Raw genomic sequence first — 27637 nt, forward strand, 5'->3', positions numbered from 1 at the left:
CCAGGTGACAGGCCAAGCAGGGGTGGACAGAGGGCAGGGAGCAGATGGCAGGTGGCCACGGTGGGGGAGGGAACCGCAGCGGTTAGAGCCTCCTGCCGGAACCGGGAGCAGCTGGGCTGCAGCGCTGCACTGAGCACCACGCTTACCCTTCCCAACTTACGTTTTATATCTTGGGGGGAAAATCATGATTGCACCTCTGTGGCAGGGTCTTTGTGGGGACTGAAAAAGACCATGTAGGTGGCCCGGAGCAGCACTCCACCACGCCAGTGGCCGTGCTTTGAGGAGGCGTGGCGCGGCGACAGCGGATGAACCGGAGGTGGCTGTGGGCCGCGGGGGAGGGGGCAGCCCCGCTGTTGGAGGAACTGAGACTGGACAAGATCCCGGACGGGGGGTGGGGGTGGGGGCGGAGTGGGCGGGGCTGCAGTTGGAGGGGCGGGGCCAGGGCGCGGAGGTGTTCCTGTGGGCGGAGGGCGGTGACCCGCGTCTATAGGCTCCGCGGGACACCCCGCTGGGACCGGGCCCACTCCGAGCGGTGCTGATCCTCGGAGGCCGTCGGTCTGCGCTCCAGCCGCGTCCCACCGCGTCCCGCCGCCTGCACCTGACGCCCAGCGCTCAGCAGCCCGGCCACAGCATGACGGACAAGGCGGCCTTCGACACCAATATCGTCACCCTGACCCGCTTCGTCATGGAGGAGGGCAGGAAGGCCCGCGGCACGGGCGAGATGACCCAACTGCTCAACTCGCTCTGCACCGCGGTCAAAGCCATCTCCACCGCTGTGCGCAAGGCGGGCATCGCGCACCTGTGAGTCAGGCCTCTGTACCCCCGGACCCCTCACCTTGGCCGCGTCCTCTCTCTCTGGCAGGGGATCTGCCGAGCAGTCCGATGTCTGATCCTCTGCCCCTGCTGTCAGTCTCTCTGTCTGACATCTGGGACTCTCTTACCCTCTCCCTCCCTCCCTCCCCCTCTCTCTGCCCCTCTGCCGAAGCTCAAGCGGCACTCAAGCCTAGTTCCGCCTTCCATTAAGCTTCCCACCTGGGGGCCTGTCTCACAGTCCACAGCTGCATCCATCCTGCAGCATGCTCCCCTGCGCTGAGCAGCCTGCCTTAGCACCCCTCTGGCTTCCTCCTGATGAAATTGGCTGGCCAGGTGGGTACCAGGCCTGACTGCCATACCCATCCTAGCCTCAAACAGGAAAGTGCTGGCCCAGGTGCCTTCCTTTTCCTTTCTTTTCTTTGACCTCCTTCACTCCCTTTGGAATTGGGGTCCCACGTCAGGTTTCTAATTCAGTATCTCCTTGACCCTAGACAAGTCCTGTTAGGAGCAGTGGGTGGAACCCCCACTAGGAGGAGGCCCTCTGTCCAGAGCTTTCAGGGGCGGCAGTGCTGGTGTGCACAGGGCTGCAGGAGGTCTGGAGTGGGGCTTGAGATGCTGTATTTCTAAGACGTTCTTCTGTGGTAGGTGGTGCTGAGACTGCTGGTCCGCAGATCACATTGTGTTTAGCAAAGCCATCACAGGACATGGGGAATCAGAGAGTACCTTCTTGTGTGGCTTGTTGTAAGTAACACAGGCGCCCTTTGGTTTATTCTGGTGTGCACGAGCATTTTATGTTTCGACTGGTCCTCAGGGTAGCTGAAGGGTGCCTGGGTTTTCAGATTGCCCACACTCCTTCCTAATATTTCCCACTCTTAGGAACACCTTAAACATTGTGCACCGTGCTCTTAGCTGATCTGAAAAAGTATAACCCCTGGAACCTAGTTTCCTTTTCTGCTCAGCTCTTTGCCTTTGGTCCCACAGTATGGCTTGGTAGAGCTAACTCTTTTTTTTTTAATTTTTATTTTATATTGGAGTATAGTTGATTAACAATGTTGTAATAGTTTCAGGTGTACAGCAAAGTGAGTCAGTTATACATATACATGTATCTATTCTTTTTCAAATTCTTTTCCCATTTAGGTTATTACAGAGTATTGAGCAGAGTTCCCTGTGCTATACAATAGGTCCTTGTTGGCTATCTATTTTAAATATAGCGGTGTGTACATGTCAACCCCAAACTCCCAATCTATCCGAGCTAACTGTTAAGGAAAGAGTGTATCACCACATTTATTTTCAGATGTCAAGCAGGGATGGCCCTTGCCGGGAGAGGGATTGGGACAGCACATTAGAAAGGTGGTGATTCCATTACTATTTCACCTATGGTCCCTCTTAATACAATTCTAAGGAGACTGTGCTTTAGGAAACACACTCAATTAAAATCTTACTTCAAATTTAATTTACAATAAGTAAAAGTGTCCTGACAGCTTTACCTGCCTTTGAAAACCAGGGGGCTTCTTCAAAAAGAGTGCTTGTCATTTCTTGTATTATTTAAAAATGTGTCAGCACCTTTCACAACCCCAAAGAGACTCAGAAACACAAGATCTGCTTTGAGGTGCATCTTTCCCACCTTTTAAGTTATGTCAGATAGTGGGACCTTAGGTAGTGGGATTTTGATAGTGGGACCTGGACAAAGGGTGTTAATGTAGGCTATATAAATCAGAAGAACACAACGGGAAAAGTGAAACACACCACTACCCATTCCCTGGGGTATCCACTATTCATAATTTACTGGTTATTTTACTAGATACTTCTTTTTTTTTAATGTCTTTTTTTAAAATTGGAGTATAGTTGATTTACAATGTTGTGTTAGTTTTTGGGTGTACAGCAAAGTGAGTCAGTTATACTAGATACTTCTTTATATTAATATAAATTTATACCTGGATACATATTTCCATATGACTCTTTGTAAATAGCAAACAAAATGGAACACACTTAATATATTCTTCTGCAGTTTGCTGTCATTATTCAACAATATATATATTCAACATCCTTCAATGTTAGGACATGTAAATCCACCTCCGCCTTTTTAATTGCTGCATTTTGTTCCACTGCATGGACATATCATGAACTATTTGACATTTCCCATATGTTTGGGCATGCCACTGGTCTTTGACTATTTCAAACAGTATTGTACCTGTGAAATGGGTGTTGATGCATGGCCATGTGGGTGGCTGACAGAGGAGGACTAGAACCTGGACATTAAGTACTCTTGTGGGAAATTAAGTTTGACTGTCTCAGTATCACATGTAGTTGAACAGGGGGCAATAAGACAAGATCTTAACCTAAGCCTCCAGATTACACTCATGACTTCGATAGCCTGGATGAAAAGGCCAGCATGCCTGCAAATAACTTGTTAGTGCTGTTGACTTGCCCTAGAAGGGCATCTAGCCAGAGGAACAAGATGATTGCAGATTGCAGGAACCTTGCGGAACCAGTTTATGGAGCTCAGCCATGACTCCTCATCAGGGACAGATCAGGAGTTTAAACATAGAGCCTAGAGAGCTCTCTCTCTCTCTCTCTCTCTCTCTGTCTCTGTCTCTTTAGTTCTAGAAGAGACTGAGAGATGAGAATGATACAGAGGTTATGCTGTAGGGAAAATATTACAAGTATAGAATTATAAAACAATAGAGATCTGAAAGATGCTTTCCTAGAGGTACCAAAAATATGATGTGGATGCAGAGGACGGTGGAGTATCAAGATAGGCATTTGCAATGGTCAGGAAAAGATGGTCATAGGCTTGATGGCTGGAGAGCATTTTAGGCTGGGCCATCATGTGAGGAAATGTACAAAGTAGGAAGATGTTTCTGGAAAAGTTGCTCATTCAGTTTGACTGAAGCCTGGACTACTTCAAGTAATGTAGTGGTGGGGCATTTGCGGATGTTAAATTGTGGGTGCATTGGGGGAACATCAAATGGCAAGGGTGAATACTTTATATTTGGGGGCATAAGCAAAGGGGAGAGGTACAGGTTTTTGAGTGGGGCAGTGGAATGAATGGAGATTCATCTGGGGCAGGTATGGCTGGAAGTATAGAGTTAAAAGAGAGAAAGCTAAGACATGTGGAACACCAACTGAAGAGGGGAGAGGTGAGGAAAGCAGCATTCAGAGCTAGGGCATTAGAGGGGAGGAGGGGGAGGACCTGGGAGAAGTCTGGGTGGGGATGGGGGAGAAGGACAGCAAGGGAGGTTCTCAAAGAACCCTGAGAGCAGGGCTGTGCCATTAGCAACAAAAACAAAAACGAAAAAACACCCCCCCCCCCAAAACCCAGAATTCCAAAGGAGGAGCTGAGTGTTAGAGGCTGGAGAAGGGTAAGAAGATGATGCCGACATTTTGGTGATGTGGAACTTGAGGTGTTAGAGGGCCATACAGCTGGAGATGTTGCCCAGGCTGCAGTTAGTTGGGACAGTCTGGAATTTGGGTGTGAAGAGCTGACTAAAGATTAGGCCACTGGATTTTGGCACATTCACCCTCAGGCAAGAGGAAGAGGAGAAGAAAATTAGGACCCGGTTTAGCAGAACAGGAACATGCAAGGCTTTAAGAGCACTTTTTTTTTTTTTTTGCGGTATGCGGGCCTCTCACTGTTGTGGCCTCTTCCGTTGTGGAGCACAGGCTACAGACGCGCAGGCTCAGCGGCCATGGCTCACGGGCCCAGCCGCTCCGCGGCATGTGGGATCTTCCCGGACCCGGGCACGAACCCGTGTCCCCTGTATCGGCAGGTGGACTCTCAACCACTGCGCCACTAGGGAAGCCCTAAGAGCACATTTTGGAGAGAGGTGGAGCTGGGCTCAAATTCCTGCCTCTGCTATTTAACTTCTGTGAGGATTTAGGCAATTGGCATAACATCTCTGAGCCTCAGCTTCCCCACCTGTAAGATGGAGACAACTGTTTTTTTAATCCTCAAAGAGTTGTATGTGGAGGAACTGAGTTCATTAAATTGATACTGTCATCATTGTTTTCCTAGGTTGAAGCTTTTTGTTTCTAGAAAACAGATAGCTCTATATTCTGCTTTTCATTCCTTAGTAGTTGCCCACATGCATTTCAACAGGGATATATTCCAGGCTAGAATATTATATATTAGGTGACTTTGCTCCCTCAGATTGGTCACCGGAAACTTCCCATCATGCTCACGTGACATCAGGAAAACTTTCTTGTAAATATGATGTCACTTCTGTTGTTTGGTGGAAGAAAATAATAAATAACTTTAGTTTTAATTTTGGAATTACAGGTCAGTTAACACATACTTGAGCTTATCTTCAAGTTTGCAGAGTTTACAGTCTTAAACTTCTGGAAATTTTATCATATGTAGCTTATATTTCTTGAATTATCATCTCCATATTACCAAAAAGGAATTGTAACTTCCTTTCCACACCAAAAGCATAGCCAGCCACATACCATCCTATTTGCTCATTTTGGGCTGGCATGAACTCAAGCCAACGTTGGGGTTTGTGGCCTTTGAAGCTGTTCTGGTTGACACCTCTTCTTCAATGTATAGTCGTCTCTAGGTAACCACCAGGGATTGGTTCCAGAACACCCAGGAGATACCAAAATCCGTGAATGCTTAAGTTCTTTAGGTAAAATGGCTGAGTACAGTCTGCCCTGCGTGATCTCGGATTCAACTAACTACGGGTGGAAATTTGCAGATGCAGAACCCAGGATACCGAGGGTGGCCTGTATTTCTCATCTGACCTTTGGATGTTCTGGGCTGGGTGAATGGTTGGCCATTTACTTCAGAATCAATCAATAACAAGTCATGAGTTATTTGACTTCACTTCGACTTCAGTGATAAGGATTAAATAATAATCTGCCTCCCTTTTTCTTCTAAAAATGAGCTCTTCCACTTGGCTCTCGTGCATGCTGTCTAAAGGGCGGCCTGCTTTACACTGCCATGCTGACATCAGAAGGAAAAGGTCTAGTTAGTTAGCAAATCAAGGAAGTCATCGAAAGTTCTTCCCTAAGTGAGGCCCTGGCTCTGGTCCTTGTGTCTAGGGATCTGCTTCAGAAATGTTAAAGGAGCCTTTCCCCTGACCATCATTAATTGCAGACTTTATGGCTGTGAAATGGCTGTAGAAACCGTATGCAAATTTGAAGAACCATGCTAATATTGAGTCCAAATAGCTAAGGATTTAAAAATACTGGCCAAATTAACCTATCCTTCTAAAGAGTTTCCCATCATATGAAATAAAATGACTTAACAGTTGTTTCAAATTTTCAGTGAGGTTTTTATAGGAAGCCTAAAAGGAGATATTACAATACTCGCCCTGTGGTGTGGCCAAAAAAAAAAAAAAAAAACGAAGAGGTATTACAGACAGCAGCTTCTCAAATTGATTTTTCTCCCCAAACTCCAGAAAGAAATTTTGTGTCTCTGGGGGCTGAAAAACAAACAGTCACAGGGGCATAAACCACAGGATGTTGTGCTGCCCTGAACAACTTGGGCTGCAGGGCCAACTAATATGAATAAAATTGAAGGGACATATCATAAGCATCTCAAAAGAAATAATATTCCCAGGGAGACTTCAGTCAAAGGTGAACTCTGAGCACTTTCTTTTCTTGTCAGTTAGTTACCTGTGACACTGTTCTGCATTGCCTGTCTTCCCAGAAGCTGCCTGAAAAACTGGTTTAGAAGTCATTTCCCCTCCCCTTCATCAACCAACCTGTACAACCAACCTGTGGGCTCCATTAAGAACAATGATGGCTGCCATTGGCCGCTATGAATCAGGTGCATCACGTGGGTTAGCCCTCACCCTTACAAAGCCTGGAAACAATCGGGGAGCTGAGACAACTTGATGGAAGTCATATAATCAGTAAGAGGAAAGGCAGAATTTGAACCCAGGTCCCTGGTGCTGTGTTCTTGTCAGGACCCACCTTGCTTCTCAGCATGGTTGTATTACTGCTGCGGGGAGTTAGAGATGGAAGAGAATGATACCATTTCTTGTTCACTACCTTGGTGCCAGTCTCTGTTCTAAGCCCTTTACCTATGTCAACTCATTTACTCCCCCTCTCTACATACTATGACATAGATACACTAAATTCCCATTTTACCAAAGATCAGAGAAGCTAAGAGATTTGCACAGGGTTGGTTAACACGTGGCAGAGCTGGGATTTGAACCCCCAGGGTCTAGAGTCCCAGCCCATGGAGGAAAGCACCTGATGATGCTGCCTTTCCCCACTGCTCCTGCGCGTGGCCATCGGGTTATACAGTAAAGGCTCTTCTTCGATCCTTTGGGGTCTTTGATGGAATGATGACTGATCAGAATGCAGAACAGTATCGTTTCTAAGGGATTTTCTGAAAACTTATGAAGAAAATAAACTCTATGTGCTCTTCAGCTAATTAGTTCCTTGAGGATTTTCTTCTGTCAAAGTTGTAGAAGCCTTTCCTGCTTCCGGCTTTTCATTGATCCATGGAATGTGTTCCCTTGGGGGTCTTGCTTCCCTTCTGGGGGCCCCTCCTGAGGCATCTTGGGAGAAGCCTGACTGAGCGTTTGCCTAGTCCTGACTCATCATCCCTGAGCCGGATGACACAGGGCTGTGTGAGAAACTCCTCGTGTCATGGCTAACTTCCCATGCTAAGGTGCAACGTACAGAATCTGAGGTGATTGGGTATAGACTCAGATATTGTCACTATTGACATGGCAAGCTGGGAATTCATTCTCCTGAATCCTGTTTCTACCTTAGAATCACTTTCCTGGGCCTTCTCGAAGACTTTCCTAACACAAGGTCTCACCAAGGGAAACCCTCCCAGAAGATGACCTAGAAGAGTTATAAAGTGCCTGAATTTTGAATTTGAGGATCCCAGAATCATCTATCTCCATGTTTTTTATGCTTCTCAAGCAACTGGAGGATAGATGGGGAAAGGTCCTTCTGGTTAGAACAGAGGAGGGACCCTCCATGGGAGTAAAGAGGAGGAAGGAGGGGTGACCACCTAACCAGGCAGGGAGGCGGAGCCATCCAGTGGCCTGCATGGTTTGGCCATGAAGATGGCCATTTCAGTTCTGGTGTGGTGAGTGTCCCCTACAGTGTTCATCCTGCAGCTGTTATATGGCCCCTCCCGACTCCCCGTGGACAGGTGGTGCCACTCTCTGTGACCCAAGGGCAGGATCCACCTCAGAATCTTGGAACGGCAGTGAGGAACCTGGCTGGTGGTCTTGGCTGGACAATCCAGCTGCCCTGATGCTGACGGTAACCTCTTGTAGCCCACAGCATGGGAAAAAGACTTTGAGGTTTAAAAAGTTACTTATATAAATGTGCACAGAGTAACTCCTCCCATTTGGAAATATGTGAAAAACAAACTCCCTGTTCCTTTGGATAAATTACTGACCCAGAGCTGTTCTTTGGAATCATTACTGGCTGGCTTATTTGGGCTCTTTTAGGGCTTTGTTATAGCCTCATTTTTGTTTGAAAAACATTCAAAGTATCCTTCAGCTGGAACTGCTCCTTTGCAGTGAGACCTTCCTTGACCATCTAAACCCCTTGCCCTGCCATCCCCCAGCATCTTTTTTCATTTTATTAGAGCACCTGTCACTATCCAACATTATCTTATTCATTCAAAAGCACTTGTTTCTTGTTTGCCTCACTCACTAGAATATAAGCTCCATGAGGGCAGGGATCTCATCCATCTTGCTCAGCACTGTAACCCCAGCACTCAGCACAGTGGGGACAATAGATATTTGTGGAATAAGTGATCACTCACACAGGCCTCTAGGAAGCTTTTGAGTAAGAGGAATTGAGGCCTGACTGTTCTTCACCTATCTCGCTGAGCCAGATACCCAGAACAAAGTGTAAAGTAGGCTTTTCCCATGCCTGCCTCAGTGCCTTGTCCACCTGTCCCAGCCTCCCAGGCCTCCCTGGAACTGTCCCTATAGGCCGGTCCCTCTGGGGACTGTGCCAGTGGCTTCCTCCACACTCCAAGGTGTGGAATGACCTTGAAGTCTACCGCTCCTATACTTATTCCTTCAGGCTTGGGTTTCTCTTCTCTTCAGCGGATGCTTTTCAGCAAGTATTGCTAGAGGGCCTACTGTGTGCTGGAAGTTGGGCCACAGTGGGGGAAAACATACCCTCTGTCCTCATCCTCATGGAAGTACAAATTAAACAACCATGCCAACATGAAGAAGATGAAGCCTGGGGGATCTTGAGAGCCCCCTCCCCTCCCACAGTATTGCAGATCCCTAATGAGTGCTCCCTTTAGCGAGCAAACAAGGGACTTAGCATGAGGTGTGAAGGGCTGTGCTAAACGCTTTGTGTATGTGTGATAAGTGTATAATCCTCCAACAGCTCCATGAAGCATCATTACCCTCCATGGTAAAAGGAGGACTCAGAGAGAGCAGGGGACTTGCAGAGCTGAGGGCTGAGCCAGGTCTCTGCCATGAAGCCCATGTTCTTTTCCTTCAGCGTTATTCACCCTCCTGAAATTAGTAGTGACTTTAATGGTGGAAGTGTCAGGCTAGGAAGGAGAGCCAGCTGGTGCCAGCAGGGCCATTGAGGAAGATGTAGGCCATTGAGTTGTTGACCCCTGCCAAGCCCTAGTTCCATCCAGAATTTGGCTGCCTTCTTTCTTCATCAGTGTCGGCCTCACAATTGAAATGAGAAAGGGACTATGTGGAAAGAGAAGCGAAAACCCAGCTGCAAGTCTGATAGATCCCTTGGTCTTCTGCTCATGAAATAGGAGTGACATGATGAAAAGAAGTGGGAGGAGGGCTGGAGGGACAAGACGCTGTTTTCCAGGTGGGTGAGGGAACGATGCTGAAAGAGGCAACACTGGAGAATGGGCTTGATGATAACTGGAGTTACCTCCTGGAGCGTCAGGCCAGGCGAACCATTTGGGTTCAGACAGTTTCTGATGTTGGCTCAGTTTTGTCCAGCAAGAGACGTGCAAGTTATGTTTAGGGAAAATGCATTTTCAGGAGTTGAGCTGTGAATGCCATGACAATCAGTCCCCAGGCAAGTGCTCCCAGCAATCTCAGCCAAGGGTGCCATGGTACCCCTTCTCTCCCATTCTCAGCTGTTTAGTGGTATCTTCAATGCTCCTATTCTTTCCCTTCCCACATCCAGTCTCTTATCTTGTTCAGTGCATCCTTTTTCTAAAACATTTCCCCTCCTTTCAGTGTTGTTCCTACTCAACCCCAGGCTATGACAACCCTCCTCTTCCTTCATTCTAACAAACTAGGCTCCATTTTGGACCAGCCGCTTGGATTCTGGAAGCTCCACAATTACTGACTTGTAGATACCTTGAAAATAAAGTAAGGACTGCAGACCTCCCAATGCCTTCAGCCCCTAGGACTCCTGCCAGAAGCAGTGAGGTGCCATTAGGAGAGGCCTGGCTTGGAAGTCAAAGTGAGCTTCTTACCTCTGCTCTGCCGCTCCAGTTTAGAGAAGCCCATTGGTGTCTTGGAGTGAGCATCCTCCTCTATAAAATGGGGTAGTGGGATCTGTCAATATTTCTTTTCTTTTAGGGTCTCATCAGCTATAAAACCATAGATCCCTTGGCTTAGTTTCCCTCTCAGGCTCCTTCCCACCCAGAAGGTTTCTTTGCTTGCTGTGTCTGTCAACTGATTCATTATGCATTAGCTCATGCATTTGGGAGTGAAAATTGGTTCTTGGGGCAGGTGAAAAAAAGCCAATCTTTTTGGGTGTGAAATATATGTACATACAGTGCATAAACAGATACACACTATATCTGCAATATTAAAATTTCATGGGGGAGTGTGTTAGGGAAAAAAAACCTCCTTAGGGGCCATAATGAAAAAAAAGCTTGAGAAACATCGATTTAACCACAAAGGTGTGCTGGGTACAATGATAGGCACTGGACAGGTGAATGACAATATCTCCTTCCCTCCAGGAGCCAATCCAGATGGATGACCATCTTTCTCATTCTACTTCTCCCAAACCATGTGTCTTCTTTCCTTTCTTCTAAATCTTACCAAATGCCCTCTTTGAGTGAGTTTATAGATGCATTGACATATTCTGGTGGTCATGGCTTATATTTTTGTATCTTTTCTTCCCTGTAGCTATGGAATTGCTGGCTCTACCAACGTGACGGGTGATCAAGTGAAGAAGCTGGATGTCCTCTCCAATGACCTGGTTATTAATGTGTTAAAGTCATCTTTTGCTACCTGTGTTCTTGTGTCGGAAGAAGATAAACACGCCATAATAGTAGAACCTGAGAAAAGGGTGGGTCTGCTCATATACTACTGAGGATTTTAATGTAATCATTTTTCTTTCTGGCTTCATAAATGACTCCACTTGTTCAGCCAAGCTGGATTTCTAAGACACAACCTAGATCCCTCCTGAACCATCAGTCATCATTTCACAGATTCCACTTCACTGCCGTATCTCAAACTGTCCTCTCCTATCTACACTTCCACCACAGTCCATGCCGTTATCATCTCTCCTGCATGCTCATACATGGGAGAGACTCAAATATACTCATACTCATCTCCACTTCTAACTTTTTATTGTCATGTTCAAGCCTCTTCAAAGTCTGGCTCTGTTAACTACGTCCTTCCATCCACCCAATTCCCAACCTTCATAACCAACCTTCCTGCCAATCTAAGCTGTTCATATCAGTGATTCATGCATTGGAATCCATTGGAATCCTATTAATCTTGTTACCAAACTCAGGACTCAGGATGCTCAAGAATCCAATACTGAGAGACAAGTGTTGGGTAAAAGGAAAGATAGCCTTATTGAGGAAGCCAGCAAACCTGGGGAGAAGGTAGACTCACGTCCCAAAGAACAAACTCCCTGTGCTGATCTGGGGGCAAGAGTTTTTAAAGGGGAATTTCAGGGGTGTATAAGCAGAGGGAGGGGGCTACATGCAGAACAGCACAGTTAGCTCTGATAATCATCTTGAAATTGGCCATGTGGTGGTCTGATCAGTGTCATCTTGATTATTTTAAGTACAGCTAATCTTCAACTGACTCCTGGGTCAGTTTGTTCCCATTTCCTTGAGGCCAGTTCTTAAAAAGAACTGTGTAAGATGGAGGAGCTTTTGTCATTTCTAGTCTGGTCATCATGTAGTTAACTTCTCCCACCTGTGGGGGATTCAGTATCTGCAAAACAGCTTAAAGGATATGGCTCAGAATATTATCTATACCCCATGAGGAGGAACTAAAAGTTCCTGAGTTTGTTTAATGACTAAACTATTATTATTTTGTCTATTTGATTGTTTTCCTTTGTTTTTTCATTTTCTCACTTCTCTGGTTAAACTTATTCTTTGGCTAAAGTTTTCCTACAGACAAGAGGCAGGCAGAGGACATTGGGGTGGGGGGAATCTGTCTTAAGAAAGCCCTGTAAGGTCCTGCTCAGTTATGGTCTGATTGCTTCTTGAGGGTAGAGAATGAATTATATTCTTCTCTGTATCCCAGCCTCTAGCACAACATTGTAGGGGATCAACAATAAATTATTGTTGAAAAAGTGAATGAAAGAGTATAGCCAGCTTTCACTGAACAACAAAAATCATGTAATAATAATAACAAAAAAAAAACCCCCGGGGCTTCCCTCGTGGTGCAGTGGTTGAGAGTCCCCCTGCTGATGCAGGGAACACGGGTTCGTGCCCCGGTCCGGGAAGATCCCACATGCCGCGGAGCAGCTGGGCCCGTGAGCCATGGCCGCTGAGCCTGCGCGTCCGGAGCCTGTGCTCCACAACGGGAGAGGCCACAGCGGTGAGAGGACTGTGTACCGAAAAAAAAACAAACCCATTTGAGATGGGTTACTATCTTTCCCTGTTTGAGATGAACTGGGGACATGAAGGAGTAGGATGAGAAAAAAATCAATCAGGAGATGAATTTAAAGAGACTGCCTGATATCCAGTCTCACCTTTGTAAGAGGGATGGGGAGCCACATCTGATTAACTTGTTTTACATCGTTCTTAAAATACACTACGTGTCAGATTCAAAGCTCATTTTGTTCTCTGCTGGGCTTCTGAAGGTACTTGGCAGTTTTAGGCATGTGGACTGAATTTGTTGTTTAGTATTCTCTATTGGTCTGACTAACTTCTCTGACTATAGTGTGCCTTCGTGGTAAGCATGTTCTTGTTTTCCTGATGACAGTTTCTCCTGTGTCAACCAAGGTGATTTGTTAAGAGCAAGAGGTTAGGGAATCAAAGAATTGCTTTAATTTGATGCAGAAATTTAAAAACCACCTCTTTTTTTTTTTTTTTTTTTTTTTTGCGGTACGCGGGCCTCTCACTGTTGTGGCCTCTCCCGTTGTGGAGCACAGGCTCTGGATGTGCAGGCTCAGCAGCCATGGCTCACGGGCCCAGCCACTCCATGGCATGTGGGACCTTCCCAGACCAGGGCACGAACCCGTGTCCCCTGCATCGGCAGGTGGACTCTCAACCACTGCGCCACCAGGGAAGCCCAAAAACCACCTCTTAAAGTGGCTAATTTGGAGGTGGAAAATCTCCAGTGGTGTGCTGGTAAACTGGCTCTCTATTAGAAAAAACCCCCTCTGATTTGTAGCACTTGCCACTTTCAACTGTGCAAATGGTCCCCCAGAGTTGATTTTAAGCTACCGACATGACATCACTGAAAACAGACTTGGGAAGAGATGTGTACCATTGGCCCTTGAGAGCTGACTCCAGCCAGCTCCCACATACCCCTGAAAATCCTGTCCAAAGAATGAGTCTTTAGTAGTCCTACAACAGCTGAGGGTTATTTCCTTTGGGAATTACAGTAGGGATATGGTTGAGAACTCTGTGCACTGTAACCCCAAGCGTCATCTATAAGAACTGCATGAAAATATTCTTAGAGATCTTAATGTTGTCTTTGCTTCACCTAAGATATTATGTTTTGCCCTTATGAATAAAGTTTTGTTTCTCTTCTTCCTTTGACTGCCAGGAAACTCAAAGCAAAATTATGATTCCTTCAAATCAATGATATAGGAAATTATTACTTAATTATCTGTATTCCTCACTGTCATCTATATCTATGCCTCCTATTCTAAGTTGTGTTTTCTCTGCCTAATGATCTTTTGATATATATTTGTTGTTATTTTCACTCTGTATACCACCTCATACCTTCCCTGACAGAGTATAAATAAGACACATTTCTTGAATTTTCACCTAGATTCCCTCTTTTAACCCCTTAGTGTATACTCTTTATTTTGTTACAATGTGTTCTTTTTTTTTTTTTCTTTTTCTTTTTTGGCTGCATTGGGTCTTTGTTGCTGTGCGCAGGCTTTCTCTAGTTGCAGCGAGCAGTGGCTGCTCTTTGTTGCAGTGCACAAGCTTCTCATTGCAGTGGCTTTGCTTGTTGTGGAGCATGGGCTCTAGGTGTGCGGGCTTCAGTAGTTGGAGCATGCAGGCTCAGTAGTTGTGGCGCACGGGCTTAGTTGCTCCATGGCATGTGGGATCTTCCCAGACCGGGGATCAAACCCATGTCCTCTGCATTGGCAGGCGGATTCTTAACCACTGTTCCACAAGGGAAATCCCAATGTGTTCATTTTAAATGTAAAGTTGTGTTTTCTTTTTTTTTGCTCAGGGTAAATATGTGGTCTGTTTTGATCCTCTTGATGGATCTTCCAACATCGACTGCCTTGTATCCATTGGAACCATCTTTGGCATCTACAGAAAGGTAAAATGTAATGGATGAAGCTCCTGGTTTGGGACCAAAAGGAGAGTTAAGGTTGAACATCCAGTCCTGTTTCAGTATTGGTGGCACAGCCAGAATGTACATCATGAAACTTTGTGAGGCTTGAATTAGGTTTATATGTCAAGTTCTGGCTTTTTCCAGCCTTAACTGCATAGTGAAAATCTATTAGGTTGTTAAAAGAAAATGTAGTAAAAGGTGGGTGGGAAGAGAAAGATATTTCACTCTTTTAACTGCACCTTGCTTTCTTTTGTGACAGAAAATAAAATTAAAAACAAAAGAGACAGTGTAGGGTAGCTGCAATGATGTAACTATGTGAACTGAGAATTGTGAGAGTGTGACAACAATAGAGAGTACTTATATCAAAATTGTCCTTTAAATCCTCTAAATCAGGGGTCTGCAAACTATGGTCTCCCTGGGCCAAATCCAGCCCATTGCCTGATTGTTATGGCCTGTGAGCAAAAAATAACTCTCTTGAATTTCTGAATGGCTAAAAAGAAAATCTAAAGAATAATATTTCATGACCCATGACATTTATATGAAATTTAATTTTCACTGTCCATAAAGTTTTAATGCCAAATGGTCAGCTCACTTGTTTACTATGTTGCCTTTGGCTGACTTTGCACTGCACAGGCCGGGTTAAGAGATTTTGATAAAGACTGTGTGACAGTAGAGCCTAGAATATTTACTATCTGTTGGTTTATGGAAAGAGTTTGCTGACTCTGCTAGAAATTATAGAAAGCACACTGGTACAGTGTGGGGGTCCAGGCTCCTGCCCTGGGTCTTTTCTACTTGGGTGACCTGAGCAGGTAACTCTACCTCAAAAGTCTCTCTTCCCTTCTCTTACTTTAAGTGTGTGTGTGTGTTTGGGGGTGGAGGGGGGCGGTTTGGTGGAAGTGCATTCAAATATATACAAGTGAAAAATAGAATGAATAGCCATGGGCTCATCATAAAAAATGATGAAATCTAAAATATGTCATCTTGGCTTCAGCCTTCTTGTTTATTTTAGAAATAAAACCTCACAGATCCCTTTGAGGCTGAGCCCTTTTCTTCATCTTAATGGACGAGGTGGCTAGTTCAGCCAACCTCTGAGGTTTCCTATTCTGGGATACAGAGGCCATAACTTAAGAAGTAAGACCGCAATTTGTGCTTTGTTTTTCAAAGTGACTTGTTGTCTACTATTGCACATAATCTCCTTTCAAACATGGGAAGTAGGACCACCATGGGACAGTTCTCTTTCCTCACTGAAATGTATCTTGCGTTTGTCTTGGCTGGGAGGCAGATCAATTTGAGTAACTGAAAGGTCTAATACTCATACCAGAAAGACAAAGGCAGTAACTTAATCTGTTTTCCAAGTCACACCATGAAACATCCCATTCTTGTTATAGACATGGAGGCATGTAATTTTACCTGCAAGTTATCAGATCTATGTAGTATAGCAAGAGAACTTTGCAGCAAAAATTCTTCATGTAGAGGAAGACTTCTGGTAATGACTCAACCAAAGCTAAAGCAGCACTGATGTTTGCCAGCCCCAGTTTCCACCTTAACCCCCTAAATAAAGACTCTTTTTAAGGAAAAAAAAACTAGAAAACTGACACTGGCTATCAACTAAAAAAAAATCAAAACAGCCTGCAACAGGGCTTCCCTGGTGGCGCAGTGGTTGAGAGTCTGCCTGCCGATGCAGGGGACACTGGTTCGTGCCCCAGTCTGGGAGGATCCCACATGCCGCAGAGCGGCTGGGCCCGTGAGCCATGGTCGCTGAGCCTGCGCGTCCGGAGCCTGTGCTCTGCAACGGGAGAGGCCACGACAGTGAGGGGCCCGCGTACCGCCAAAAAAAAAACAGCCTGCAACAGCAACTCGAATTACAAATGCTAGAACAACTCAACAATGAGCCTCCACATTCTTCTCAATAAACCTGAAGTGACTCTCTTAAAAGACCGAAAGAGGTGTGATGAATGGCACATTCCCTTTAAGTCACTTCAGTTTTCAAAAGCCTAATTGATTGTTTGAGGATTTATGGGGCATAAATATTGACCGTCTGATGCTTTAAAGGAGACCTTTCCTGCTTTCTGTAGCGCTGGATCTGGGCTGGAGTTCAACTCCCTGGTGCACCCGCTCAGTGGCATAACATTAGTTGGTAACTGGAACTCGGAAACAGTGATCTGGTCTTGCCCACATGGTGCCTGGAAATAGGCTCCAAAGGGATCTCTTAGGGCCTGTGGTCCAGTGTTTCTACGAAGTTCCTGCCACAGCACCTCCGGAAGGGTCACCCCGCCTCTGGCTGGAGACATTCAGAAAAGGTAGAATTCTAGAGTGTTTGTCCAAATATTGGGTCAAAATCTGTCTCCCTGTTGCTCATATGGCCTTTTGGAGCATCAGAAAATAAGACTCTTTTACATGCTTGGAAATGGCTTTTTTGCCCTCCCCTCCCCTTCTTTTAAATCTTCTTTAAGTTGAATATCTTTCATGTGAGATGGTTTTTTGACCTCTCTAGTGTGGTCACCCTCTATTGGATACCATTCTATTTTCAACACCCTTTAAAAATATCCAGTCCCCACGACTAAAAGCAGAGTTTCAAAAGTGCTCTAGCAGCTTCAGAATCCAATTCACTTCCCTTAACTGGGCACAGGGAGATGTAATAGCCATATGGAATGTGGTTTCCTGATATTGATGCTTACTAGCTCTGTGGGACCTTGGGCAAGGTAACCTCTTGTTTCCGTATCCATAAAGGGGAGATACTGAAAATTAAGCATAACGGCAATGAAAATAGTGCCTGGCACATAAGAAGTGCTCTATAAATGGTAGCTATTAATATTACTTGTCTTGTTTTTTGTATTAAGATTCAACGGAGAGTATCACAACTCAAACTAGCTTGAGGAAGGAAAGGAGGGAGGGAGGGAGGAAAGGAAAGGAAAATTATTGGTTCATGTAACTAGAAAGTCCAGTGGGTAGTACAGCTGCATTCAAGGACTCAGACGACATAAACAGGACACACTTCCTCTCCATCTCTATTGCTCCCTCCTCTCTGGTGGCAAAATGGCTCCCAGTAGGTCTGGGCCCACATCCAATCCTTTCAGCAACTCAAACAGAAGATGCAAACCTCTTTTCCAACAGTTCCAACAAGAATATCATCTCATTGGCCCTGATTGTCTTGGCTTAGGTCATGTGTCCATCTCTCTCAACCAATCACTATGGCCTGAGGCATGCAGTGATCTGATTGGCCAGACCAGGGTCATGTGCTCACTCCTGGAGCTGAGGGCCCGTGGGGTAGTATTTTGAGGAAGGTTAAGGTGCAATTATCAGCAGAAGGGTGATGGGTGCTGGCCAGGCAAAATCAATGGATGTTCACTGCAGATTATAAACGCCTTGAGAACAGGGACCTTCTCTTGTGTATTTTTTTGTCTGCTAGGCAGCCTGGTACAATAGTAAGTGAACAATATTGGCTGAGTTACTAGAGACTCTGCCATACGCCCTATGAGACCTTCTAGGGAGGGTTTGGCTGCCACTCTGAGGGAAGACCATCTGGTGATATGACAGCCCCACCCCACTTCTGCCTGACTTTCTCCTCCACAACCTCAAGTCTCCAGAATCCATGGTGTCTTTCGTACTCTATATGGAGTGATGTGGATTAAAACACCTACAGCAGGTGGTGGCCTGGGATAAGGAAAGGTAGGGTCCAGAGGCTTTTTAATTTTGTCAAGGGCTTTATGCACATTGGTCCATGAGCATCCACATGAGACTGTAATGGATTCCCTTGGAACAAAGGCATTCATTGCTGAGGGTTTGGAGGAGGGAATTCATGCATTAGAAAGGGGGTCGGGGTAGAAAAGTATTCCTCCAAATTAATGACTAGATGGAATTATTTTGTCTTTCTTTTGAGTATATGGATCATAGATAATATTATCATTTCTTATTCCATGCAAGGAAGTTGAAGGCTGAGATTATTTGGTGACAGTGTTTCAGTGAAAGGCTCTCCATCCTTGTGCCACAGACAGACATGGGTGGTTCTGGATGAGGTGAATCTCTGGGGGACTTTTCTTGGTGGAGAACTGACTACTCCAAGCCTAGGGGCTTCCAGTCAACTTACTTATTTACATGTTGTCTTTGTCTTATTTTGTGCTGCACTTTCAGGGTTAAGTAGTTATGACAGAGGAAGCGGTTAGAGCCAGACTGTTTTCCTCCCACTATGTCACTGGCTTTGAAGGAAGCTGGTTCCTTTTTCAGGGTTGTACACTGGCAACATTTGGAGTTTGAGAAACAACTCAGATTTGTGATACTGTGTTTAGTCTGTGTTTAGCTGCACTGCACTACCCTGTGAATACAAACCAAACTAAATTAAATAACTTGACACAGCCCAACCAGCCAAGCAAGCAACCAACCACCTAGATGAAAACTATTAAACACAAAGATTGGAGACAAAGGGAAAAAAAAGAGAGAAATGGCTTTTGTGACATTTCCTTTTTTTTTTCTCATTTTTTTTCATATTTTATTTTATTTATTCATTCATTTTTATTGCGGTACGTGGGCCTCTCACTGCTGTGGCCTCTCCCGTTGCAGAGCACAGGCTCCGGACGCTCAGGCTCAGCGGCCATGGCTCACGGGCCCAGCCGCTCCGCGGCAAGTGGGATCTTCCCGGATCGGGTCACGAACCCGTGTCCCCTGCATCGTCAGGCGGACTCTCAACCACTGTGCCACCAGGAAAGCCCTGTGACATTTCCTTTTACAAGAGTAGTTCTTAAGCTTCAGTGCAAGAGTCAGCTATGGTGCCTGGTAAAATACAGATTCCCAGGGCCCACCTTAGAAAGTCTGACTTAGTAAGTCAAGGCTGCAGCCCCAGAATTGCATTTTAAATAAGCATCTCAAGTGATTCTGATGTACGTGGTCTCTGGACCACACTTTCAAAGGTTATAGGAAGAAATTACCAGGAGTGTATTTCTTTTTTTAAATATTTATTTATGTATTTAGGCTGCACTGGGTCTTAGTTGTGACACGTGAGATCTTTAGCTGCGGCATGCGGACTGTTAATTGCAGCATGCGAACTCTTAGTTGCGGTATGCAAACTCTTAGTTGTGGCATGCATGAGGGATCTAGTTCCCTGACCAGGGGTCTAATCCAGACCTCCTGCATTGGGAGCATGGAGTCTTACCCACTGGACCACCAGGGAAGTCCCATACCAGGAATGTTTTTGCTGAGATGACCTCCATCTCTGGTATCATGATATAGATAGATGCCCTTACTTATTCTCAGCCCCTGGAATCTGTGGCTGGGGAAGGAATAAATGAAATTGGCAGAAACTGCCCATTTTCACTTCTGTTTAAATTCAAGTAGAGAATATTCAAGCTGAAATATTTGTTTGAGGCTGTTTTGAGAACCATAGGAGCCAATTGTCAGGTGTTAAGAAGGTAATTATCAGTTAGTAATCATTGATTAGGAGCCATGCCCTTAAGTTTTTCCTTTCCTTAGTATTAGAGAACAAATTGAGTCACATGACCCAGTGGGCTGTGTTTTTAATAAAAAACAAAGAAAAGATTAGAGTACATGTCATGTTCTAAATGTAAGTATTGTTTTATTAAATTTTTATAGTTGTGTGTGCGGGTGCATGTGTGTTGGTACTGGTTTGTGATGCAAAATGTATTTTTTTTTACTGTGGGTCATGGTCAGAAAAAGGGAAAGCATTTGCCCTACACTGTAACAACTCTGGAGAGAGATTCTCAGTTGCTGTATTTCTGAGAATTTCATTGATGTGTGAGTATGGACCACACTGCTCACTGGAGTATGTGCTGCAACAGGCAGGAGCTCATGAAATTGATTTCCTTACCAGACCTGAAGCCCTGCAGCCCAGTTTTAATTTGTTTAAATAAAGATAGAGTAGGCAGGGGAAAGACATTGATGACTGTAATAAGATTAAATTAGTAGGAGCTGGCAAGGAGGCATGCTCTTTTTTTGAGAGTGATAATGGAGAGATGAGGGAATATCAAATTAGTAAAATTGAAGGAGGACCCTGATTGGAAAGAAGGATCCAGATGCAGGAAGTTTGGGGTTTGGTGGGAAGGCCACTGTGGTAATATAATCAGGATATTACTGATGTGAGGAGGAAGGCCTCTCTGGGAAGATGCCCTATTTCATTACGAGAGCACCTTGATAATGCATCTTGCTAATGGATGAACTGTAAAAAAGAACCACAAAACAGAACACAACAAAAACGTGTTTTGTTTTCTTTCTTGTCCTAGATTTCAACTGATGACCCTTCTGAGAAGGATGCTCTGCAGCCCGGCCGGAACCTGGTGGCTGCTGGCTATGCACTCTATGGCAGTGCCACCATGTTGGTCCTGGCCATGGCGAATGGAGTCAACTGCTTCATGCTGGACCCGGTGAGAGACCCCAGGGGAAGCTGGGTGCTTTGCTGGTGGCTGTGAGTGAGTGTTTAGTGTGTGGGGGTGGGGGTGGGGAGAGGCAGTACCTAGAGGTAGAAGATGAGGCCCATGAAGGGGCAGAGATGATGGGTTGGGGAAGGGGGGAAGGGAGATGGAGGGACCATCATGAGAAGATTATCGAGGTGAGAAATGGTGTCTGTCCCGAGCATAAGGAGTCTTTCTTCCACGATGAATTCTTTAGAGTGAACATTACTCAGCTGACTCAGATGCCCACTGGGCTGAGCAGGCCACACAGATGAGTGGAGTGTGCTGGGAAAGGGTGGTCAGGGTGGTGGCATGGCAGTGGCGGGGCACTGGGGAACTGGGGAGGTCTGGCAGTTGCTGCTCCTTGGGAATAGCGGCTCAGTCTTGCCAAGGCTTCCAATGTTTCAAGAAACACTGGATTTTTAGAAAATGTAATGTTTCTGGATGTGTAAAACACTGTGCTAGCCAACTAAAACACGTTTGTGGACCAGATGGGGCCTGTAGATGGTCTGTTTGCCACCCACGCTATCCATTACTAGCTTATTTTCCTGAGGTGAATGGGTGTCCCGGCTGAAGCAGTGGACCACCTCATTTCTTCAAAATTAGCTCCGAAATTCATTTGATGTGCACGTGCACGCAAACCTTCAGTGAACCCTTGTGGTTTTGAAAGGCTTTGACGAACTCAAGGAAGTGAAAATAAAGAAGGAAATGAAGATAATTCCTCAGTCTGTCCAACTTATAGAGAAAAACACCCTCGGGAGTTCCCTGGTGGTCCAGTGGTTAGGACTCGGCGCTTTCACTGCTGGGGCCCAGGTTCAGTCCCTGACAAGGCTAAGATCCCACAAGCCACGTGGTTTGGCCAGAAAACAAAAAACGAAACAAATTCCTCACGGAGAGGAGCCCAAGGTGCCATGAAAAATATTCATTAACAATTTTTTAATTTGTGGATAATTTCTTCCACATGTGTATTAATTGGAGTTCTTTATTTATTCTGTTAGATGACAGTTTCGACAGAGCAGATAAATTGAGCAAAGAAATCTCTTTACATAGTTGGCATAACTAAACCCACCATTGAAATGGACTCCATAGAATCATCTTCCGTAGGTCGGCACATTCATTGTGCATTTGGTCCAGTGTCCCGAGGGAAAAAGAATTGAGGTTATAAATACCTTTCAGTTTTAGAAATGTCCTCAGATGACATTAATGAAACTACTGATTTGGTGCTTTTTGCTGACAAACCGAACACCAGGTACAATCAGCTGCTAGAATCCTGTGAGGGGCCGGTTGCTGTTGGTGGGGCCTCGAGATTTGTGGGTGGCGGGTGGGATAAATCAGAATGTAGGCTGCCTTTGTCACCTGCACGCTTGCACAACTGGACTTTGCCTCCTTGGAAGCACCCGTGCTTAATAAATCAACAAGGGTAGGGAAACAGCTCAAGTGTAAGCCTCCAAAGGAGGTGATTTCAGGGTAAAGTAGTGGCAGAACCCGAGCGAAGTTCACTCTGAACCCAGGGTACAGTTTCCGAAATCACTGATGTTTTGGATTTATCCTCTCAGCAGGCATTTACCGCTTCCCCAGACATTCTTCTGGTAACTTCTCTGTTACCTTTCAGTTGATGGATGTGTAGAAAATATGAAACCTCTTCTTATTTCCAGATTGCAGACCTTGTGTCCGGGAGTAAGTTTCTGTGTGTTTGATAGTCTTTTGCCCTCCTCACACTTAATGGCCAGTGTTTGGAGGCTGCGCTACCCCCTGCTGGCTGACCTCCCAGATCTGATGAATGCCTGCAGGGTGGGGGTCAACTTAGTGCTTTCTTTTCATTTTGGCTGACAGTTTCCGCTAAGAAGACCACAACAGCTTTATTTGAATTTCTAGGTGGCTTTAAGGTTTGAAAAGCTTTTCAGTCTCTTTCTCACGTACTACAAGAGACTAACCTCCTTCACAGCTAGGATGCTCTGGCCAGGTACCAGGGTGGGGCGCCTGCAAAGCATGGCTTCATGAGCACCTGTTGTGTGATGGCTTCATTTTCCAGACTTTTACCAAAAAACCATAGAAGAAAAAAAGAAAAGAATCACTCACAATGATACCTTTCAGTGACCACTGTTAGTTCTAGTCTCTTTTCTCCCCCTGCCCTCCTCTCTCCCTCCCCCACTTCCTCTCTACTTCCAACATGCTCCATATTGGCAGGAACCAAGCTTTGCTATGGGAATAAGTGGCTGGGGAGAGATGTGTCCAAGGTGGTACCTCCCTTCTTAACTCTGTCTCCATGGAGCAACCTCCCTCCCCAGATGAGCGGAGCCTCAATCACTCTCTTATCAGGGACAGGTAGGAGCCCCAAACAGTCCTCAGTCCAGAGCTATAGGAGTTATGTGACACCTTACTCCAAAGTCCGAATCTCCTTTGAAGAACCTAAGCCTTAAAGGCATCAGCTTAGCACTGGGACTTTGTGGGAGGCTGAGTTCTGAGAAGCACTCTGTAGATCAGTGAGCAAAGGCACCGGAAGCTATATATGCTGTGAATCGAAACTCACGGTGCTCGGGTAAAATGACATCAACATAGAAACGAAAAAATGGAAAGCTAAGAGCAGCCATGAACACTTTGGTGTAACTCAGCTGCCCATCTCTTGTGATATCCTACCTCCTGTCTGCACCAAATTTTTTTTTTTCAAAGGCATGGGTGTCCCAGGCCAAGGAGAAACTCCCTTGCTGGTAATCATTTCACAGTTACAAATATTGAATCATTATGTTGTACACCTGAGAGTAACCTAATGCCATGTCAATTATACCTCAGTTGAAAAAACAAAAAAATAAAAACCAAGGTCTTTGTGCTGAAGGACACACGTGACCTCAGGCCTCACGCCACCCCCTCCCACAGGCCTGAAGGAGACGTCACGGCTCCACCTTTCCTTCCTGTTTCACAGGCCATTGGAGAGTTCATTTTGGTGGACAGGGATGTGAAGATCAAAAAGAAAGGGAGCATCTACAGCCTCAATGAGGGCTACAGCAAGGACTTCCACCCTGCTGTCACGGAGTATGTCCAGAGGAAGAAGTTCCCCCCAGTAAGTGAGGGCTGCGGGGTCGGGGTTGGGGGAGGGCCCCTGAGTTATCTGTTGATTCATGGTCTACCCTGGAGAGAAAGGCAGCAGGGACAGAGGCGGGTGGATTCCACTGTGCTGGGGACTGGAACCCCTGCCCTGAGACACCAACCCCGTTGCCACTTTCTCTTGGCAGAAGAAAATCAGGACTGTGAAGTCCGCCAGATGAATGAAGTCATGGCAGTAAAACATGCTTCACTGCTGGGGTCCCTGATCCCAGTTGGTACGAAACATGGTTCTTGCACCCCAGGCCCCAGCCCTGTGGCACCTGAAGGATTTCTATCAGTCATCTCTAGACTGAGAGCATCCATCATGGCATCTCTCTAAAGAGGCTACAAATCACTGAACACGAAGAGAAGAAATGGCTGTTTGTAGAGACGGTTCTATGTAGGAATATCCAATCCTGTCCTACTCTTGTTACTGAAAGCTCAGCCTCTCTGTACACACCGGTGCCGAATCAAATCTCGGAGACAGAGTTTTGGGTGAAGTAGAGAAGGATAGCTTTATTGCTTTGCCAGGCAAAGGGGGACACACTGGGCTCCTGCCCTCGAAAACTACATGTCCCAGGGACTTCCCTGGTTGTCCAGCGGGTAAGACTCTGCACTTCCAATGCAGGGGGCCCGGGTTCAATCCCTGGTTAGGGAACTAGATCCCGCACGCCACAGTGAAGATCCTGCATGTCGCAACTAAGCAGGCATGGCTAGAATAAATAAATATTTTTAAAAAAGTTTTATTAAAAAAAGAAAGAAAACGAAGAAAGAAAACTATATGTCCCACCCTGGGAGGATTTGATGAGTGTTATATAACAGTGGTTCGAGGCTGGGGTCTCTGACAAGATTAGGGTGTGAGCAGGGCCTGCCCGCCTTAATCTTGTCTCAGGTGGTTTCCTAATCTTGACGAGCTTCTCTGGTCCCTTTAATCTTGCCTCAGGTGGTTTCTTGGCCGTTCCTCCCTTGATTAGCAACTGTTTAAATCTGCCCTTTGGAACTCAGGGAAGGTCATGGAGGCTGGAGTCTTGCCTACAAGAAATGGGGGACAAAGGGGCCTCCATGCCTGGGAGCCCCACCGGGCCTCACTCAGTTTCACTCTTGCTTAATGCCATTGAAAGCTGCTGTGTTCTGAGGAAGAAGCCCAGATGTTGTTAGTTTGGCATTCAGGGCCCTCCAAGGTGGCCCCAGTCTCTCTCTCCAGCCTTATTATCTCTCCTTCCACCTTTCCCTAGAGATCCCTTCCTGCCCCCAGCTGCACCAGGCTCCTCCCAGGGCCCAAGGCAGACTGCATGTGCTTCTCTAGTTGCCCCACCTTTGGCTGGGCAGTTCCTGCTCCTGCAGAGATGAAAACCCCACCCTTGCCCCCTCTCCTTAGCTCTGCAAAATCTTTCTTCTCCTTTGGGGTCCTGCTAAATGCCTGCCCCACCCCAGAGCCTGAATCCACCACACCCTCCTTAGGGCCTCCTCAGGTAATTTGAGTTATTGTAAGATGTAAGAGGCTGTCTCCATTATTCCATTTTCTGCTGCTTGGGGACAGAATTTTCATCACATTTCCTAGCACAGCCCCAAACACACACCTTGATGGTGCTCTGTTTGAATGTTGAATCAAATAAGCATAGAGGACATGAAGAGAGCTCTCTCTTCGGTAACCCTAACTATTGCTGGTCTTAACCTTGTAGGACAACTCAGCCCCCTACGGTGCCAGGTACGTGGGCTCCATGGTGGCTGATGTTCACCGCACCCTGGTCTATGGAGGAATCTTTTTGTACCCAGCTAGCAAGAAAAGCCCCAACGGAAAGGTAAATAAATCCCCTGAAGAGTGGTTGAGAAGCAGTGGATTTCATCTGCAGTCTGGGGGATTGGACTGAGGAAGAAAGAAAGGTCATGGTAGCTGTTATGCTCTGCAGTAGGGTGCCAAGGATGTCTGTGGCATATTCTTTTCTAGATTAAAGGCTGTCCTGGTTAAAGCCAGGCGATATCAGCTAAAAATGATCTCTTGAGAACCCTTCCATTGCTAAAGATAAGTAATGATGCTATGGTCAGAGTGTACTAAAAGTACTTCCTGCTTCCAGTGGATACACATGGTTTGGCTTGGGCAAAATGAATGCCATTCATAAAATGAAATGAAACAGTCCAGCCTCATTACCAAGGCAGCAAATCACATATGCATCCCAAACAGGTTTTCTTTGATTGTTTTCAAAAGGCATAAAATTGAAATGACTAGTGAGCTGACATTTGCTGCTTAGAAAATGCTACCTTTCTAGGGAAGGAGAGCGTCTCTGGGGACACCTAGAGCTTTCAGGTAAGCTGTAACTGATGCATTGGTCTCATGCTCACAACCTTCTTACAAGCCATGGGGTGGGCTGTGCTTGTCACGCTGGAGAAGGGACACCCACTTTTCTTCGACACAGAGGGACAGTGTGTTTCCTTCTCAAGTATTGTCCCTTTCTTTCTCCCAAAGGACAGACAGGTTTTTCTTATTTTATTTTATTTTTAATGTGAGAGAAGGAATAGGAATAATCCCCATACTTAGAAATGGATGTATTTCAGATATGCTCAGATCTCTGTTTATGGCATGTGGCGTCCAGTTCACTGAAAACATTAAAACACCCACTCTTACCATAGTCACCTACCTCGGGCATCCCAACCTATGTGATTAGCCTGCTTTATAGCGCTTTTCTCTAATGCCTCAAAAAATTGTTCCTTAACACAAATATTGAGGTTCCTCCTTTTTCTTTTTTTTTCAGTTTTGAAAATCTGACCCTGACACCTGTACGGAAATAGAGTCAGGAAACACCTGCAAAAAGCTGTCTACTCAGTAGGCAGACTGCATGAAAATGCATACAATAAAAAAGTTAATATTTAAAAGTAAACGCCAAGATGTATAACATACTAAATCCCAACCCTCAAGCCTTAGGAGAATTGTAAAAGGAATGTGTACAGAGTTGCAAACAATATTATACTGTTTGGAGGAGCCAGTCTGCTTTCCAGATGTCTGCAGCCAGACACTACCATGGACTTTTAAATGCTTATAGAATAGGCAAAGCTCCATCCAAAACACACACAGAATCACTCATTAGGTCCAGTTTCCGTGCTATAAAGAGAAGGGAAACATCGGTTCTGCCAAAATGTCATTCGGTCCTGAGCCCAGGTGGTCTGCCTCACATTTGCATCAGGCAATCTATTGCTGGTTCTTGATGGATGGCTTAATTTAACCAAATGGTTAAATTAACCATTCGGTCTTAGATGCAACCTTGTGATGGAAAGTAAGGGAAAGTATCAGTTCATTTGATCAGCTCTGCACTATTTTGCTATGAAACAGATCTCTTTTCTGTGTAATCTATTCTGTTCTGAGAATGCTGCTCTTGTTTTCCAGTTGAGACTATTGTATGAATGTAACCCCATGGCCTATGTCATGGAGAAGGCAGGAGGATTGGCTACCACGGGGAAGGAAGCTGTATTGGATATTGTTCCCACTGACATCCACCAGAGGGCGCCAATCATCTTGGGGTCTCCTGAAGACGTGACTGAGTTCCTGGAGCTATATAAGAAGCACGCTGCCAAATGAAGCGCTGGCCTTGCCCACACCAAATAGAATTGCCTTTTATCTGGACCTTTGATCTCACAGGGTGCTACCCCATTCTGACTGTGCATCAGATATTCCTAGACACAGAAATAAAAAATATGGATATTTTCACCATCAAA

The 27637-nt window shown here is 45.6% G+C and overlaps 1 protein-coding gene across 1 annotated transcript; it reads left to right on the plus strand.

Annotated features, from left to right (window-relative positions):
- Positions 1-446: 446 nt before the first annotated feature.
- Positions 447-27637, plus strand: FBP1 (fructose-bisphosphatase 1). Its single transcript, XM_081237984.1, has 7 exons — positions 447-801; positions 10869-11031; positions 14343-14435; positions 20681-20821; positions 23769-23906; positions 25612-25731; positions 27309-27637. The coding sequence occupies exons 1-7, from the start codon at positions 632-634 to the stop codon at positions 27498-27500; spliced, it is 1017 nt and encodes a 338-aa protein (XP_081094110.1). The 5' UTR covers positions 447-631; the 3' UTR covers positions 27501-27637.

This window comes from Mesoplodon bidens (assembly GCF_964165515.1).
Source record: "Mesoplodon bidens genome assembly, chromosome: 6".
NCBI classification, from domain to species: Eukaryota; Metazoa; Chordata; class Mammalia; order Artiodactyla; family Ziphiidae; genus Mesoplodon; species Mesoplodon bidens.

Excerpts from the sequence above, each read along its gene's own strand:
- FBP1 (XM_081237984.1), top strand. The coding sequence starts at position 632 with ATGACGGACAAGGCGGCCTTCGACACCAATATCGTCACCCTGACCCGC. Across the intron at positions 20,822-23,768 it reads ACTGCTTCATGCTGGACCCG|GCCATTGGAGAGTTCATTTT; the intron begins GTGAGAGACCCC and ends CCTGTTTCACAG. Across the intron at positions 23,907-25,611 it reads AGAGGAAGAAGTTCCCCCCA|GACAACTCAGCCCCCTACGG; the intron begins GTAAGTGAGGGC and ends TTAACCTTGTAG.